At 47.6% G+C, this 16052-nt stretch overlaps 2 protein-coding genes and 1 long non-coding RNA gene across 9 annotated transcripts in view; 1 reads left to right on the top strand and 2 right to left on the bottom strand.

Annotated features, from left to right (window-relative positions):
• ATRIP (ATR interacting protein) overlaps positions 1–3627 on the bottom strand; it is a 15733-nt gene extending 12106 nt beyond the window's left edge. Inside the window, exons 1-2 of the mRNA XM_037528547.2 lie at positions 3325–3627; positions 501–631 (exon numbers count right to left, since the gene is read on the bottom strand). Of these exons, the coding sequence (XP_037384444.1) occupies positions 501–631; positions 3325–3571 (378 nt within the window). The 5' untranslated portion in view covers positions 3572–3627. The remainder of the gene's footprint in view (positions 1–500; positions 632–3324) is intronic.
• On the top strand, positions 3398–16052 carry CCDC51 (coiled-coil domain containing 51). Of its 7 annotated transcripts, none has more exons than XM_054693900.1 (4): positions 3398–3459; positions 12904–13223; positions 14164–14328; positions 15071–16052. In XM_054693900.1, exons 2-4 carry the CDS (start codon positions 12912–12914, stop codon positions 15824–15826), a joined length of 1233 nt encoding a protein of 410 aa, XP_054549875.1. In that variant the 5' UTR covers positions 3398–3459; positions 12904–12911; the 3' UTR covers positions 15827–16052. The 7 variants fall into 7 exon arrangements, with proteins under 7 accessions (XP_054549875.1, XP_054549866.1, XP_037384421.1 ...); XM_054693891.1 differs by lacking the exon at positions 3398–3459 and adding an exon at positions 3893–6947; XM_037528524.2 differs by lacking the exon at positions 3398–3459 and adding an exon at positions 8727–8797.
• Positions 6466–8720, bottom strand: LOC119259565 (uncharacterized). The gene is made up of 4 exons (XR_005128499.2): positions 8614–8720; positions 8464–8519; positions 8307–8394; positions 6466–6864 (listed from the first exon to the last, which is right to left on the bottom strand). It is a non-coding gene; the product is annotated as an uncharacterized LOC119259565 (long non-coding RNA).

The following is a 16052-nucleotide window of genomic DNA, read 5'->3' as shown; positions in this document are numbered from 1 at the left end:
GGACAGTTGATACTCAGCAAGATAGCTTTAAGACACACAAGCAGATTTTGTAGGTACTAATAGGTATTCACCAATCTGGGTCATACATTTTACAGAACCTAAAATTTCACATTATGTACCTGGTTTTATTAGGAACCTACAGTTGATTGTATGAAAGATGCTTTGGGCAAAACTATTTAATGAAAACAGCAACCATTATTATGTTGTGTTCTTAATTTCAGATACATGCTATAAATTTGTCTCAGTGCTACAACTGAAAGTCTGTATCTCTTTTTGGATTTGTATACAATGTTTCCTTTCTTACTTGGCTGTTAGAAATCTCAGGATTTAGTTTCTTTCAACCTAGATTTTCTGATCTGCCTTTCTCCAGTATTCCCCCATTTCAAAAAAATAGTTCTGGATGCTTGTTTTAAAACTTTTACATATTTTAATATGCTATCCTTTATAACATATGCACATGTGAATGAATTAGCTACAAAACCACAAGTATAGTCACTTACCTTTTCCTTAAGTTCTTTGTATTGTGCTTGAAGTACCTCTAATTCAAAATTGTCTTTAACTGGAACACCTTCTCTGTTTTTGCCTGAAGAATGTTTTGACATCCCATCTAATCTGGGGACTTTATGAACATCTGTAAAAAACAGTTTCCATATACCTTTCAGTTAATGTTGAAAAGAATCACTCTTGAAGCAAATTAGAGAAAGAGCTAATAAGCATATATAGCTATATATTTTCCAACCTCAGAACAGGAGTGAAACTCATAAATAATCCTTACAAAATAACACATGCTGCCACCCTCTCCCTATCCTCCACCCAGATTTAAAATCTTACCCAAAGGCTGAAAGGTGCTATGGGGATCTCATTGACAGAACTCAGTCATCTACTACTTAACAGTACTTACTGAGCATGTACAATGTTCCAGGCACAACTCAGTCTCTTAAGATACATTGGTGAGCAAACTAGATCCAGTCCTTACGTTCTTCAAATTCACAGGATAATTTTTTTTAAAAAATCATACAAATAAATATAAAATTAGAACTATGATTAGAGTCACAGAGAACAAATATAGGAAAGCCTACACAAATAGAATTTGATCCAACTGGAATGATCAGAAGGCTTCCCAAAGGAAATGATGACAGAGTTAAGAGCTGAAGAACAACAGAAATTAACCACTTGAGAGGGATAGAGAATGGATGGAAAGAAACATTTACTGAATAAGAAGCAGCAATGTGGGCCTCCCTGGTGGTACAGGGGTTAATTAAGTCTCAGTGCTGTCTCTCCCACAGCCTGAGTTCCATCCCAATCCCCAGCCAGGGAGATAACCCACATTGGCGCAGCAGCCCTCTCCTGTCATGTCCGCTGCTCCCCTCAGCAGTGTATTTCAGTAAATCTGCCTGTTCTGTTTCCCACTCTGTCTCGGGTGAATCCTCTCATCCCCTGCACCTCAGGCCTACCCCCAGTTCTTCTATGCATAAAGAAACATTCTTAAAAAAAAAAAAAAAGAAATAGCAATGTACAAAGTTTCTGTATTGTAAGGAAGCAGGCAGAATACCAGGAATAAAGGAAGGCCAATGTGGCAGGCCAGAGAGAGACCATGTTGAGCCTTATAGGCCATGTTAAGGACTTTTTTTTTTTTTAATAGAGGCATGTTTTATTTATTTGTTTGTTTTGTTTATACATGCACTGGGTACAGTCAGAAGCGCGGGAGGGTGAGAGAATTCACCAGAGTCAGAGCGGGGAGCAGAGCAGGCAGAAGGACAGAAGCACACTGCTGAGAGGAGCAGCGGGCGGCAGGAGAGGTCTGCGCGCCATGTGGGACCCTCCTCCGGTGGCCGGGGAGCAGCCGGGGATCGAACCGGTGCCGCAGAGGCCGCAGGCAGCTTCACAACCCAGCGCTCAACCGCTGCACCACCGGGGAGGCCCCATGTTAAGGACATTTTACTAGAAGATGTTGCAAGTCATTCATTCAAGAATTGTCAGTAAGGATGTTTACATGTGTCTGTGAGACTCAGGTGGATTAAAGGTTTGAAAAGATCACTATGGCTGTGGTGTGAACTCTGACTTGTCAGGAGTCAAGAGTGGAAATGGGGAAACAATATAGCAAACAATTTGTCCAGGGGAGGAACGATGGTAATACAGATCAGAAAGACGGTAGAGAAGACACAAAAAGGATGGATTCCAGGAGTGGATTAGGGAGGTAATGTTACAGGATTTGGGGCCTCCCTGGTGGCGCAGGGGTTAAAGTCAGCCCTATCAAGCTATCACCAGCCACTGCTGCATGAGTTCAATTCCCAGGCAGGGAGCAACCCACATGACACAGCAGACCTCTCCTGTTTCACCTGCTGTTCCCCTCAGCAGTGTATTTCAGCAGATCTGCTCTTTCTGCTCCCCACTCTGTCTCTGGTGAATCACGCCCCACACTACTGGCCTACACCCCAATTCTTGTGTGCATAAATAAAATTAAATCTTTTTTTAAAAAAGTTACAGGATCTGGAAAGGAATCAGATAGATGTATGCTCCAGGAGAGGGAGGGAAACTGTTGCCTATGCCACCTAATGGACAGTGGTGATAATCACTGTTGTATGGAACACTTGGTCACCAGTAAATGTCATCTGAGTGTCTGCCAGGCACCATGCTGTAGATGCAGGGTGACTGGGTTTCCAGAAAATGATTGTGTGGAATTTAAGGTGCCTATCATACATTCATTGGCTTTGTGTCTCTACTTTGTGCCAGGCTCACAATACTTCACTCAATCCCCAGCAGAATGTAAACTCTACCCTGGAAGGAGTTTTTTTTTCTTTTGTTCATTGCTAAATGCGCTGCAGTTCCTAAGGTTCAGGCACCTAATGAAATTTATTGTCTCTTTCATCTGTTGCTTCTTTTAGCTCCTTCTATGTGCCTGTGACCCAAGGGGACAGTGGGCTTGGGAAGATCTAAAACCTCCCAAACCTGTCATAAGAATGGGTCCCCCCCCTCCATGTGCAGATAATGAAAGATCACTGCTAGATCCAAGCCCCTAGTCACCTAAACTTTAGAAACTAACATAAAATGTCAAGCTAGCTTTCTATTTGAAATCGCCTATTTGGCATTCCTAACACGTTTCTCCCTAAAATCAAAGGAACTTTTGGGACACAACCGCTGCTTAAATCCAGGTGTTCCTAAATTTTAAAAGGTGAGGGGGCGGTGTGGGTGCAGACTCCGGGGCACCCACTTCGCCGTGGGGTTCCTAATCCAAAGGCATCAAGGGCAGGTGGGGAGAGGGATCTGGCGAAGTCTGCACCACCCTCGGAGGGGGAAGCAGGGAAGGCCCCAAAGGGCACTCACTGGACACGTCCCGAGGCTCGGCCGCGCATTGGCTCAGGGCCTGTGACGCGAGGGTGTCGAGTTCTTCCAGGTCGTCGGCAGTGAAATCCCCATGCGCGCCGAAAGGGTCTTCGAGGTCCGGGGCGGGGGCCGCCGGTAAGCCTCGGGCTCGCTTGTTGGGTGGGTGCCCGGTGCTGGGAAGCGGACCAAAGCTAGGCGCCGGGGGCCCGCTGCGCCTCCTGCTGCCCGGCGCGGGGGTCCCAGCCATGCCTGCCGCCGCCCAGTTTCTGAAGGCACCAGGCCCGACCTAGTCAGCTAGAAGGCCCAGAGTGCACCAACCGCCCGCGCGCCGCCGCGCGCCTCAGCCGCTAGAGCCACGCCCCCAAGTCCAGGAGCCAATCAGACGCCAGGCGGCGGGCGCGGAAAAATGACCTACACCCGAGCGCGCCGCGGTGCTCGACAGCGTCTCTACTCTTTTTGGTCCCGCCCCGCCCGGCCAGTGGCTGAGATCCTGGCGGATGGCGGTCAGGTCTGAGGCGGGGGTCTCTGCCGCGCGATCTGTTACCAGAGGTACGGGGCCGGGGCTCATCGCCTCACTGCGCGGATGGCTCTGCGCCACTTGTGTTAATTCATGGGGTGCACAACCGCGCGAGAGGAGTTCGGCCGGTCATTCACGCTTGTGTATTTGAATGGAAGCAGGCAACCTTTGGGGGTTTGGGCCCCGCAACACTGATGTCCTCTTCCCGTGGACCCATCCCTTCACATATTCCCAGGCTCTCTTGGGGAGGAGTATGGGAGAGAAGGATTGAACGAGAAGTATGAATAGAGCTGTTGTGAGCAGGCATGTTTGAGAACAGCAAATGTTTTGAATATGTGCCTTTGAGGTAGGTAAGGAAAAACTCAGAAGAAGCGGTGATCCTTGGGAAGGGAGGAGGATGGGAACTGCTCAGGCTCTCAGCTCACATTCATTCCTTTCTCTGAGAGCACTTGAGTGTTTTTGTCCCGAGTGCAGCTCATACAAAAATGAGTGAGGCTCAGGAAATGAAGGTGTCCCTGGTAGTGGGCACCTTCACGTTGAGTGGGAGCTATCGAGTCAGCAAGGAGACTAGCAAGCATGATTACTCAGACAAGAATACAACTCCAAAATGGAGGTCACAACACCTGCCTGGAGGCCAGGTAGAGATTATGACAGAGAGAAAGTAAGGCTTCAGATCGGAGCAGAGATTCAAACTAGCCGTGAGCTGCTGTCAGAATTTTATTGGGCAGCGGTTTCATCTTGTATGTTCATAGGCAAACTCAGCCTGTGAGTGTCTTCTGAATGTTTGTGAAAGCAGTAAATGAAGGGCAAATGGTTATCGGGGCCTAGACAGTTGTAAATACCCGAGTTTAGTTTTTTGAAGGAACTGGTAGGTTGCCTTCCATAGCTGCACAAGTGTTGAATGCTTAAGTCTTAATAGCTGCAGCTCTCTGCTCATGTAGAGACAAGATTGTACTTCACTTGTCAGGAGGGATTAGGTTCCACCAAATAAAAGAGCAGTAGCTTGCTCTCAGGGGCAGTGTGTTGGCACTGGTTCTCAGAAGGGTTGTTCTCAGCAGCAGAGGGCTGGGTGCCAGCTGGCAAGGCCAGACAGGGAATGCCTAAAGTCCAAAGAACATGCTGCTGGCTGTGCAACTTTCCAGAAGACCGAAGCAGGCTGGGTTGTTTGTTTGGTTTTCAATGTGAAGTACCTTAATGAAAAACAGGTTTTGACTTAGCAAAATCTAGAGCCGTTTTTTGAAAATGTTCTTAGAGAAAGCTTAGCATTATCCCCATATTTTTATCAAGGGCCTAGAAGGGAATTTCTCATGTGCCTCTGAATTGTTTCAATACATACACATTTAGTACATGGATAGTCCCTGCCCTCCAGTTTACTCCACCTGGAGTCAACGGTGGTATCTGATCAACAGATACCAGGAAGGAAAAGAATGAAACCAGGTTAAGAGACACTGGAACTGCCACTTTATATTGTAGTCAGAGAAAAGCTCATTACTGTGATAGTTCAGTTTCTGAAGTGAGTCTCCAGTATCCAGAATAACAGGCAGAAGAAGGAGTTTGTGTAAACACAGCCAAGGGAGGAACTTGCTTGAAATATAGGCTACTGTGGCTCAAGATACATCAGAGGGATGTTAAATGTCAGAGGGCAGGGAGTGTCATTCAAATCCCTTAGGGCCTTGCTGGTCATTATACATGCTGGCTTTCACTGCTCCAGACACCCCAGCAGAATTCTGAGCCAAGGGAAAAATATGATTTTAATATCCTATGAAGTACACCAATCTTTAGCAAGATCACTTTGAGTCCTGAGTAAAAATTGGATTGTGGGCCTCCCTGGTGGTACAAGGGGTTGTAGTGGCTCTATAAAGCTATCCGCAGCCACTGCAGCATAAGTTCAATCCCTGGCCAGGGAGGTGACCCATGTGGCTTAGCAGACCTCTTCTTTCTCGCCTGCTCCTCCCCTCAGCAGTGTATTTCAGATCTGCCTGTTCTGTTCCCACTCTGTCTCTGGTGAATCCTCTCACCCCACACACCTCTGGTCTGTACCCCAGTTCTTGTATGCATCGACAGATCAATCTTTAAAAAAAAAAAAAAAAGCTTCAAAATAAAAAAATAAGATTGTAAGGGAACACAACACAGGTAGAGGTGGGAAGACAGATCTGGATGTGATTGCAATGATCCAGATAATAGATTTTAGGGTTACAATGTGGGGTTGTGATATCAGAGGAAGTATAAAGGGGACATTTAATTTTGCTGAGGGGTTGATTGTGGGGTGTAAGGTATGCAAACCTAGAAAGGAGCTTTCTAAAGCCCTGCTGGAAATGCAGACCTGTGGCCTCCGGCATCACCTTGGTTCTTAGATATGGTTCCTATATACTTTCAGGAATCTTTCTCCTTTTCCTAGTTTTCTTCCCTTCAAGAAGCGTAACACGTTATCTTGGCCCACTAGGTAAGTTCCCTGACAACAGGAATTATTCTCTAGTACATGGCCAGCCTGCACAAAGCAGAATCCTTACATGAACAGATGAATCCCATTAAAACAAATACCAACATGGATGTCCTAACAAAAAAATGGGTTTTCTTTCCAAAGTACAAATTCTTCCACTAACCTCACGTAATGTATACACTTGAGTATATAACCACGCAAAACTGACAGTCATTTCAAACGAGTTGGTTTAATTCCAGGTAGTACAGAATTCAAGATAGAACAAAGATGAAGATGAGCACACTTTGGCAGGATTCTACACTGGGTTTTCTCTGACCTCACAGGTAAGGTAGAAATGGCTAAGTGAGAAGAACTAAAGATGAGCCAGTGTATGACTTCTTATTTTATTATTATTTTTTTTTTTTACAAAAGTTTATTCTTAAATGTACAACAGGCTCCAAGACACTTCATTCTAGCTATTGGCGTCGAAAGATACTATGGCAGAGAATCCACATGTTGAAATACGAATGGAATTAAGGACCACCATTGCCTCAGGCACAAGGAACATCTTACTTTTTGCCAGATTTCTTAATTCCACCTGTGGCTGCAAAAGGAGAAAAAAAAGTCTTCAGTCAGAAAAAAGTAGTTTTTTTTGGTGGAAGTCCCAGGAGGCTGACAAGGATCCTAGTAAGGCATGGCTTTCATACTGGACATTCTTGATGCCAGCATGCACAGGGCTTTACTAATGTCTATAATGGGCAAAAGTAGGATAAGGCAGGGGTACAAGTAACGGCTATCACTGGTCCGGATCTACACTGTTGTGCACATACCTTCACTTTACCCAATATAAACAACTATATGGCACACGGGATAATTTAAGATATAGATGTAAAATTGGGGCCTCCCTGGTGTTGCAAGGACTTAAGTCTCAGCACTATGAAGCTACTGCCAGCCACTGCAGCACAAGTTTGATCTCCTGCCAGGGATGTGACCCATATGGCACAGCAGACCTCTCCTACCTCACTCACTGCTCCTCTCAGCAGTGTATTTCATTCAATCCACCTGTTCTGCTCCCTACTCTGTCTCTGGTGAATCCTCCCACTCCCCACACCTCTGGCCTGCACCCCAGCTCTTGTATGCATAAGTAAATAAAATAAATCTTTAAAAAAATAGTTGTAAAATTAAGTATGCCTAATACAGGAAAAAAAGAGCCAAAAGAACTGTGACAAAATAAGGTTTAAAAAATTTAGGTGGTGCTCAATGGGAAACAAATATTATAGGACTTCGTAAATTAAAGTAAGGTTCAAGATACCTCACCTCATTTTCAAAAGGAACCTCAACAGCTAGAATCTCAGTGCTATGTGGTAAACAATAATGAATCAAACCCAGTGGGTTGGAGGTCTTGGGAAGTCCTGGAAGACTCTATTACCCCAGTCTCCATAGTTCCTAGTGTGCTTCACAGTACTAGAATATGAAAGACAACCTTGGAAGAAATAGTTTGGTGAATGTAAACAACATTTAAACAGCACACTAACAGCACCAGGCTTTCGGATTTGAAGTCTTTTTATATGAAAGCAAATTCTATTACCTAAAGAAAAGAAAGAGAAAAGTGGTGAGGACTGGGTTAAAAAAAAACAACATATGGCAATTACCACGCCAAGGAGACTGGACTTTATCCTTTAGTCTACATGTACTCAAAAGTAAAAAGACTCTGGACACAAAAGTATTTAACATCTAGGAATATTAAATCAAAAAATTGTGGGGGCTATCTGGAAACTCAACTTCTATAAATTTGTGCGTGTTAAATGAATTTTCTGTGTTTAAATTTCTGCAACCCAGACTGCAGGACACTTCATTTCCAAGCCTTGAATGGCTCCTGCTCCTTCCCGCTGTTGCTAATCTAAGACTGACTAGGGTCATCCACCACATCGGCCACAAGGAACCCGAGACCTTCAACTCCCAACGAGGCAGGAAACGGATCTGCCCGGACCAGCGTCTGATGCTCAGACGTTGGTCGGGGCTGAGCTGTGCCCAGTTTTTACTTACCCAGGGGGCCTTTCCCCGCAGCCTTCGCTTTTAGCTCCTCGAGTTTCTTCTGCTCCTCTTTCTGCTTCTGCTTGAATGCCTTATCTTCCTAGGGAGAGGCAGAGAGGGTTAACTCCAGGCGGTTCCCCAGCCCCTCCGCACACGCCCACGCCCTCACCTCGTCCATCTCCTTGGCCTGCTTCTTGGGCTGCTTCAAGGGCTTCTTCTTGCCACCTGTAGATGACAGGAGCACGCTCAGCCCTGCGTCCCTGGCTTCCCACCCACTCCACCCCGCGCCACCCCGCGCCACGGTCCCTGGCACACTCACCTTCGCGGCCGGACATGGCGACACCGCCCCTCACCCGAGACCCTGCCACCGGAAGCCGGGCCCCGGCCCTCTCTCTGCGCCGACACCTCCACGCGGCCCCGCTGATTGGCTTCTAGTCAGGAAGTGGCCCTCCTACTGCCGGAAGCGGCTCTCCGGAGGCGGGCACTACAGGGCCGGAGACCAAGTGAGTGGCAGGTGCTCGATTGGGGTTTTCGGCTCCCGCGCTTGGCACGCCAGGTACACGGTGGGAGGGTCGTCCTGCCAGGGGAGGGTCCGGAAGCCCGAGGGTGCTTAAGCGGAAGGCGCTAGACTGTGAAAGGGAAAAGCATTGCAGATAGAGGAAAGGCCGCGTGCAAAGACCTTGAAGCCTGCGGCGTTCCTGGAACCGAGGAAGGCACAGTTCGGCTGGGGGGGAAATGCGATCAAGGTGGCAGAAGTAGACGGGGGTTAGACGACTTGGAGGCCACTAGAAGGATTTTGGGTGTGCTACTTTTTGCAAAGACTTTATTCATTCGATACATTTATGTTGAGTGTGTGCTATATGTAAATAGTATTCTAGGCGTTAAGCATACAGCAATGAGCAAAAAGTGCCTGTCCTGGCAAAATTGAAACTCTAGTGGATGAAAGAGACTGTAAGTAAAGGAAGTAAGTGCAGTCCCTATCACTGGTCATGTGATACATGCCTGAAGCAAAATAAAGCTGAGATAATGGGTAAGGCTGCTGTTGTGGGCGTAGATGGTAATGACATTGCTGGCTCTGAGGTGGGGTTAGCTTAGTGTGTCACAGCAACGTCAAGAAGGTCCATGTATGCTAATAATGTGAGGTGAAGGATGTGTTTACTAACGTCATTGTGGTAAACATTTAGCAATATATATGTGTATCAGATGATCATGTTGTACATCTTAAATTCATGCAAACTTATAGGTCAATTATATCTCAATAAAGGGGGGGGCGGTGTAGGTATGTGTGATTGGAGTAGAGTGAGGAAAGGGATACTAGCAGGACATGAGGTCAGATAAGAAAGAGCTAAGGGGTGGATGCTGTAAGCCATAGAAAGGATTTTGTCTTTTATCTTGACAGAACTGGGGAGCCATTGCAGGGTTTGAGCGGAGAGAGACCTGTTCTGATCTGTGTTTTAAAAGAATTGCCAACTTCTTGTTGGCAATAGACTGTAGGGACTAGAATGGAAACAGGGAGACCTGTCAGGAGGCTCTTAGGATAATCCAGGCAAAAGATGTGGGATCATTAGGGCCAACTGGAGGCAATGGTAGGAATAAGAGAAAGGGGGGTTCTGGATTTAGAAGGAAAGTGACCCTTGCTGATGGATTGGATATGAGGTGGGAGAGGAAACAGAGTCGAGTGATGTGAGTTTTTGACCTGATTTGGACTCTTTTAAGTTCCATCAACCAAGACGAAGAGGGCTGTGGAAAAAGTGAGTTTGGGAGGGGAAGAAAAGATCCCCATTAGCCTTCCAAGCAGAGAAGTGGGTTGGACAGTTGGATAGGTGAGCCTAGAATCCCAAGGAGAGACCACAGACGAAATCAGAAAGAAAGAATTTCTTTCCTTTTTTTTTTTTTTTAAGTAATAGCATTGAGATATAATTTACATGCTATACAATTCACCTATTTAACTGTACAACTGGTGACTTTAGTATATTTACAATGTTGCACAACCATCTGTGCATCCATTTTGAACATATTTTCTTACAATTTATTTATTCATACAATAACCGGGGTACTGGCCGGAGGTGTGGGGGGTGAGAGGATTCACCAGAGACAGAGTGGGGAATAGAACAGGAGGAATGACTGAAATACACTGCTGAGGGGAGCAGCAGGAATCAGGAGAGGTCTGCTGCGCCATGTGGGTAGCTCCCTGGCCAGCTGGGGATCAAACTCGTGCTGCAGAGGTTGCAGATAGCTTCATAGGTTGCATCTTAACCCCTAGGGCCACCAAGGAGGGCCCGAAGGTAGAAATCTTTATTGAGCTTTGCTGACAAGAGTAGGGGCTGTAGTTGTGGGGCTGCAAGACTTGTGCTTTGATAAGGGGCACACCTGCAGGATTACTGTGTGCACTGGTGCTGGTATTAAGGTCAAGGAGGTTTGCCTGATGACTGAGGAATGGATGGTATGGCCCATCCCTTAGGACTTACGAATAGGACCTGGGTTCAGGTGCATACCTGCTTGAATATCTCCTTCTGTGTCTCTCAGCTGGGGCCCACTTTGGCCAGGAGACACATCCCAACCCATCCCACTTTGTTTTGTTTTGTTTTGTTGGTATTTTTTTTCAAAGATTTATTTTTTTATTTATATAAGAACTGGGGTACAGGCCAGATGCACGGAAGGGTAAGAGAATTCACCAGAGACAGAGCGGGGGGCAGAACTGACGAAATACACTGCAGGAGAGGTCTGCTCACCATGTAGGTTGCTCTGAGGCCGGGCGGGGATCGAACTGGCACTGCAGAGGCTGCGGACAGCTTCACAATGCTGTGCTCAAATGCCTGAGCCACCGGGGAGGCCCCCCACTTTGGTTTTTTTTTTTTTTCTTTCTTTTTTTCTTTCTTTTTTTCTTCTTTTTTCTCTAAAGATTTATTTATTTATTTATACAAGCACTGGGTACAGTCAGAAGCGCAGGAGGGTGAGAGAATTCACCAGAGCCAAAGCGGGGAACAGAACAGGCAGAGTGACGAAGTACACTGTGGCAGGAGAGGTCTGCGCACCATGTGGGACCCTCGCCCTGTGGCCAGGGATTGAACCAGCGCTGCAGAGGCTGCAGAGGCTGCGGGCAGCTTCGCAACCCAGCGCTCAACCACTGCGCCACCCGGGAGGCCCCCCCCCCTTTTTTTAAGAGAGCCTGAGCTTCTCTCAGTACAGGAGGATGGGAAGGAGGCTGGGATGCTTTGCCGCGGTCGCTGTTACACATCACCACATCAGGAAACCCCTTTATTTGTAATTGGTGCTCTAGTGAGCATTCCTGTTGTGTTTTCTCTCTGTGATCTGGTCTTTTGGCCTCTAGGTGTCACTCTGACAGCCAGATCAGAGCTTGGGGATTGGTTGGGGTGGGGAAATGGAGGGTTGGTTTGACCAGAGGAGGGTGCTGCTGACCCAGGTTTGCATAGGTCACCTGGCCCTCTCTATAGGGTCCTCAGAGTCACGGCTGCTCTTAGGCTTGGGCAAGGCCTGACTGGATAATGGGAGATTCCCTGTGTGTTCAGGTAATGAGAAGTAGGCGTTGTTGGGACCCAAACATCAAAGTGAGGTTGAAAAGGAAAGATTAAAGAAACCTAACCTGTTGAGCATGACTAAGGTTGGAGAGAAGGGACAAAGCTTTTTGGAAGATGAGAAATGTGAGCCTGGGAGTTGGTAACCTGCAAAGTCTTGGGTTGGAGACAGGAGGATTGGTGTGAACCCAAGAAAAGTTATTTTCTAAAGAGATCTGTGTTCTTTTGTATTTGTTCCCCGGGAATAATCTTCCCAGAAAAGAGCTAAGGAGGGAATTTTCTTCCTTGGGACCTGAACAACCTGTATTCCCTGGTAACATAAGTGAAACTCTTCCTCCTCAATGCTGAGGCAGCCCTCAGGGTGACTGAGGAGTTGTTTTTGATGGTCTTCTTTAAATTAAAAAAAAAAAAGATTAATATTTATTTATATATACAGGAGCAGGAGTGTAGGCCAGAGGTGGGGTGGGCTGGGGGGTGAGAGGATTCACCAGAGACAGTGGGGAGCAGAAAGGGTGGATTGACTGAAATACACTGCTGAGGGGAGCAGTGCACGAGACAGCAGAGGTCTGCTGTGCCCTTGGCTGGCGATAGCTTCATAGTGCTGAGACTTAACCCCTTATGCCACCAGGGAGGCCCAGTTTTGATTTCTTTTACGGAAATCATTCCTGAAATCCTCTCAGTTCCACAGTATCCCTGGGAGACTTAATGAATCTTTGTGGACTTTGTTAGCATAGATACAACTCAGGTGTAGAACTTTGACATTATCGAAAAACTAGTACCAGGATTCTCATCCAAGTCACAACACAGTCCTGGGGATGCCAGAAACAGGTGGATGGACTAGTTTGTTGGCATCATGGATGAGGTGGAAGGCATGATGTCCTAAATGTGTCCCCTAAACATTCCATTTTCCGAGACCACCTGGGGGGAACCTACCCTCAGTGGCTGCTGTCTGTAGGCCCAACAGAGTGATTCTTCAGAATTAGTCTGTTCCGGCCTGTCTCTAGGTCTTGAAAACTGACTTAATGCTAGTTTTGTTCAGTTGTGAGCTGATCTGTCTGACATTTTCCCCACAGATTTCCTGATGACAGGGAGCAGCCCCGTGTTTGCCATGCAGCACGTTGTAGGTGTGCCCCCTGTGATGGTACGGAGAGGCCTCCTTAGAAGTGACTTATGTATGAGCAGGACTTTCTGCAGCCCAGGCCCCAGCCAGCCCAAAGAGAAAAGACCTGAGGAGATGGCCTTGGGGCTATACAACCGCCTCACGGTGCTGGGAAGAGCCCTGGGACACAGCATTCAGCAACGAGTCTCTTCCACAGCCAAGACATGGTGGGACAGATATGAAGAGTTTGTTGGACTCAGTGAGGTTCGAGAGGCCCAGGGAAATGTGACTGAGGTGAGGAGGGGAACCAGGGTGGTGGACCCTGCCCTCTGACTCAGGAAATATGACCTGGTAGATCCTGCCAAACAAATCACCAGCCACGTGGTGTTGGGAAGCCACATCCAGAAAGACCTTTTCTTGAACAGATACCCCTGGTAGATTGACTTCTTTTTCACAGCCTAGGTTTGATACTACTGGGGTGTAGATCGCTGTATAACTGTAACCAACGATGGTCATTCACCTCAATTCTGTTAGGCCAACATGCTCTTCCTTCATTGACTATTTGAGGGTGGGTGGTAAGAGCTGCTTGGAGCTGCTGCCCTGCAGTGTCCTCAAAGCCCCATGTGTAATTAGAATACTCCTTGTGAAAGTTGGGCAAGGAAAAACGCCATCCTGTGAGGTGGAAAGGCTGTGGTTGGCAGCGGAAACACATACTGTCATTTCTGTGCCTACTCCTGCTAAAGTGTAGGCCAGTGTAGTAAAGTGGAAGGACCTAGAATTCTGTTTGTCTCCTCTCAAAACTTGGGACCTTGGCTGAGGTGGGGTTTCTGGGTCTGTAAAATGGAGCAATGCCTCTCTTGGCATTTTTGCAAGGCATACATAGCTAACATGCCTGAGCTAGCTTAAGAACATAGCTCCTTTCTGTAGTTTGTGTCACATCACAAACTATTTTGTTAGCTATTTTCATTGTTAGCTATTGTTAGCTATTTTCAGGTTTCTCAGAGACATATTATTTCTACTTGAGTGGATTAATCTGGTGGTTCTGATAGGCGTGGCTGGGGGCTGCACTTTGAGAACCACTGGGTGAGCCTGGATTATGTGTCTGAAGGACTCTGTTTCTAACCTCGGTACTGACACCCAGTGACCTCTTCTCAACCACAACCTTGGGAAGAGCTGAGCCTCTGGCTCTGGGTGTGGAAAGAAGGGGCTGATAGCTCTGTGGTTCTTTCTGCAGGCAGAGAAAGTGTTCATGGTGGCTCGAGGGCTTGTCCGAGAGGCTCGGGAACACTTGGAGGTACAGCAGGCCAAGCTGAAGGAGGTGAGGGACCGCTTGGACCGCATCTCCAGGGAGGATAACCAGTACTTGGAACTAGCCACTCTGGAACACAGGATGCTGCAGGTAAGCACCTCAAGAAGCAGCGCTTCCTCTCCTGGACAGGAACCCTGACTGGCCTGGTGGTTAGAGACCTGGTAAGGAGGTGGAGAAACTCTTACGGGGGAGACTGGGCTCCAAATTTCTTTTTTTTCTTTTTTTTTTAGATTTATTTATTTATTTATACAAGCACTGGGAACAGTCAGAAGCGCGGGAGGGTGAGAGAATTCACCAGAGCCAGAGCGGGGAGCAGAGCAGGCAGAAGGACCGAAGTACACTGCTGAGGGGAGCAGCGGGCGGCAGGAGAGGTCTGCACGCCATGTGGGACCCTCCTCTGGTGGCCGGGGAGCAGCCGGGGATCGAACCGGTGTTGCAGAGGCTGCGGGCAGCTTCGCAACCCAGCGCTCAACCGCTGCGCCACTGGGGAGGCCCTGAGCTCCAAATTTCTGAGAAGGGAGTTCCATGGAGGGGTCTGGCTCAGAGAGCACCAGACATTTTTGATGGACATTCTGTAGGCAACAGTCTATCTGGTCAAACAAAGGAATATTCAGGTAGGAAGATGGAGCGACAACCTTGGCCATCCCCTATTCCTTTGTTACTCCCTGCTTCCATGACCTAGTTTATGCTCCATCATTCATTCAGCATGTTTCTGGAGCACGTTCTATGTGCCAGGCACAAGACTGAGGCTTCAGGGACATAGTGGGACATTTGCTGTGGCTACAGCTGCAGGGCCACATTGCAGCTGTGTAATACAGATTTGCTTCTGCAGGAGGAGAAGAGGCTTCGCACAGCCTATATGCATGCTGAAGACTCTGAGCGAGAGAAGTTCTCCCTCTTTTCTGCAGCTGTGCGGGAAAGTCATGAGAAGGAGCGAACCCGAGCAGAAAGGACCAAGAACTGGTCCCTCATTGGATCTGTCCTGGGGGCCCTGATTGGTGTGGCAGGCTCTACCTATGTGAACCGTGTGCGGCTGCAGGAGCTAAAGGCCTTACTCCTGGAGGCACAGAAGGGGCCTGTGAGTCTCCAGGAGGCCATCCGAGAACAGGCATCCAGCTACTCCCTCCAGCAGAGGAACCTCCAGGACCTTATGGCAGATTTAAGGGGCCTGATACAAACTGGGCCAGGGCAGAGCTCTGGATCCCAGGCAGGTACTTCCCCCACCCGAGACAGAGACACAGCTATCCTTTCAGCTGCTTTGAAAGAGCAACTCAGCCATTCCAGGCAGGTCCATTCATGTCTAGAGGGTTTACAAGAGCAGCTTGATGGCCTGGAAAAGACTTTCAGCCAAATGGCTGGGGTGGTTCAGCTTGCAAAGGCTACAGCACACCCAGGCCTGGTAGAGCCCACAGAGGGGGCCCTACCCAGCTCCTTACTGGAGCACAGAAGTTTGGTCTTGGCGCTATCAGACACAGAGCAGAGGCTCGAAGCCCAGGTCAACAGGAACACCATCTACAGCACCCTGGTCACCTGTGTGACATTTCTAGCCACGCTACCAGTGCTCTACATGCTGTTCAGGGCTAGTTAACTCCCGGACCCTTCTCCAGAGGTCTGTCTGAAAGGATAGGTGTGGATGTGGATTTAATAAGAGAATCCCAGCAGTGAAGTGAGCCTTTGGAGGTAGAGTCTGAGCACCATCTGTGTGGCTCACCAGCTGATGCACTTTACTTTTTAGGCAACACTTACTTACATGAATTATCAAAACTTTGTGCTAATATCCAATTAAAATGTCGTTGAGTTTGTACTATTTAAAA

The sequence above is a fragment of the Talpa occidentalis genome, unplaced genomic scaffold, assembly GCF_014898055.3.
Source record: "Talpa occidentalis isolate TD23 unplaced genomic scaffold, MPIMG_talOcc4v2.1 talOcc4.10, whole genome shotgun sequence".
Lineage (NCBI taxonomy): Eukaryota > Metazoa > Chordata > Mammalia > Eulipotyphla > Talpidae > Talpa > Talpa occidentalis.
Note: the sequence above shows the minus strand (reverse complement) of the source record. Positions and strands in the feature narration are given on the sequence as shown.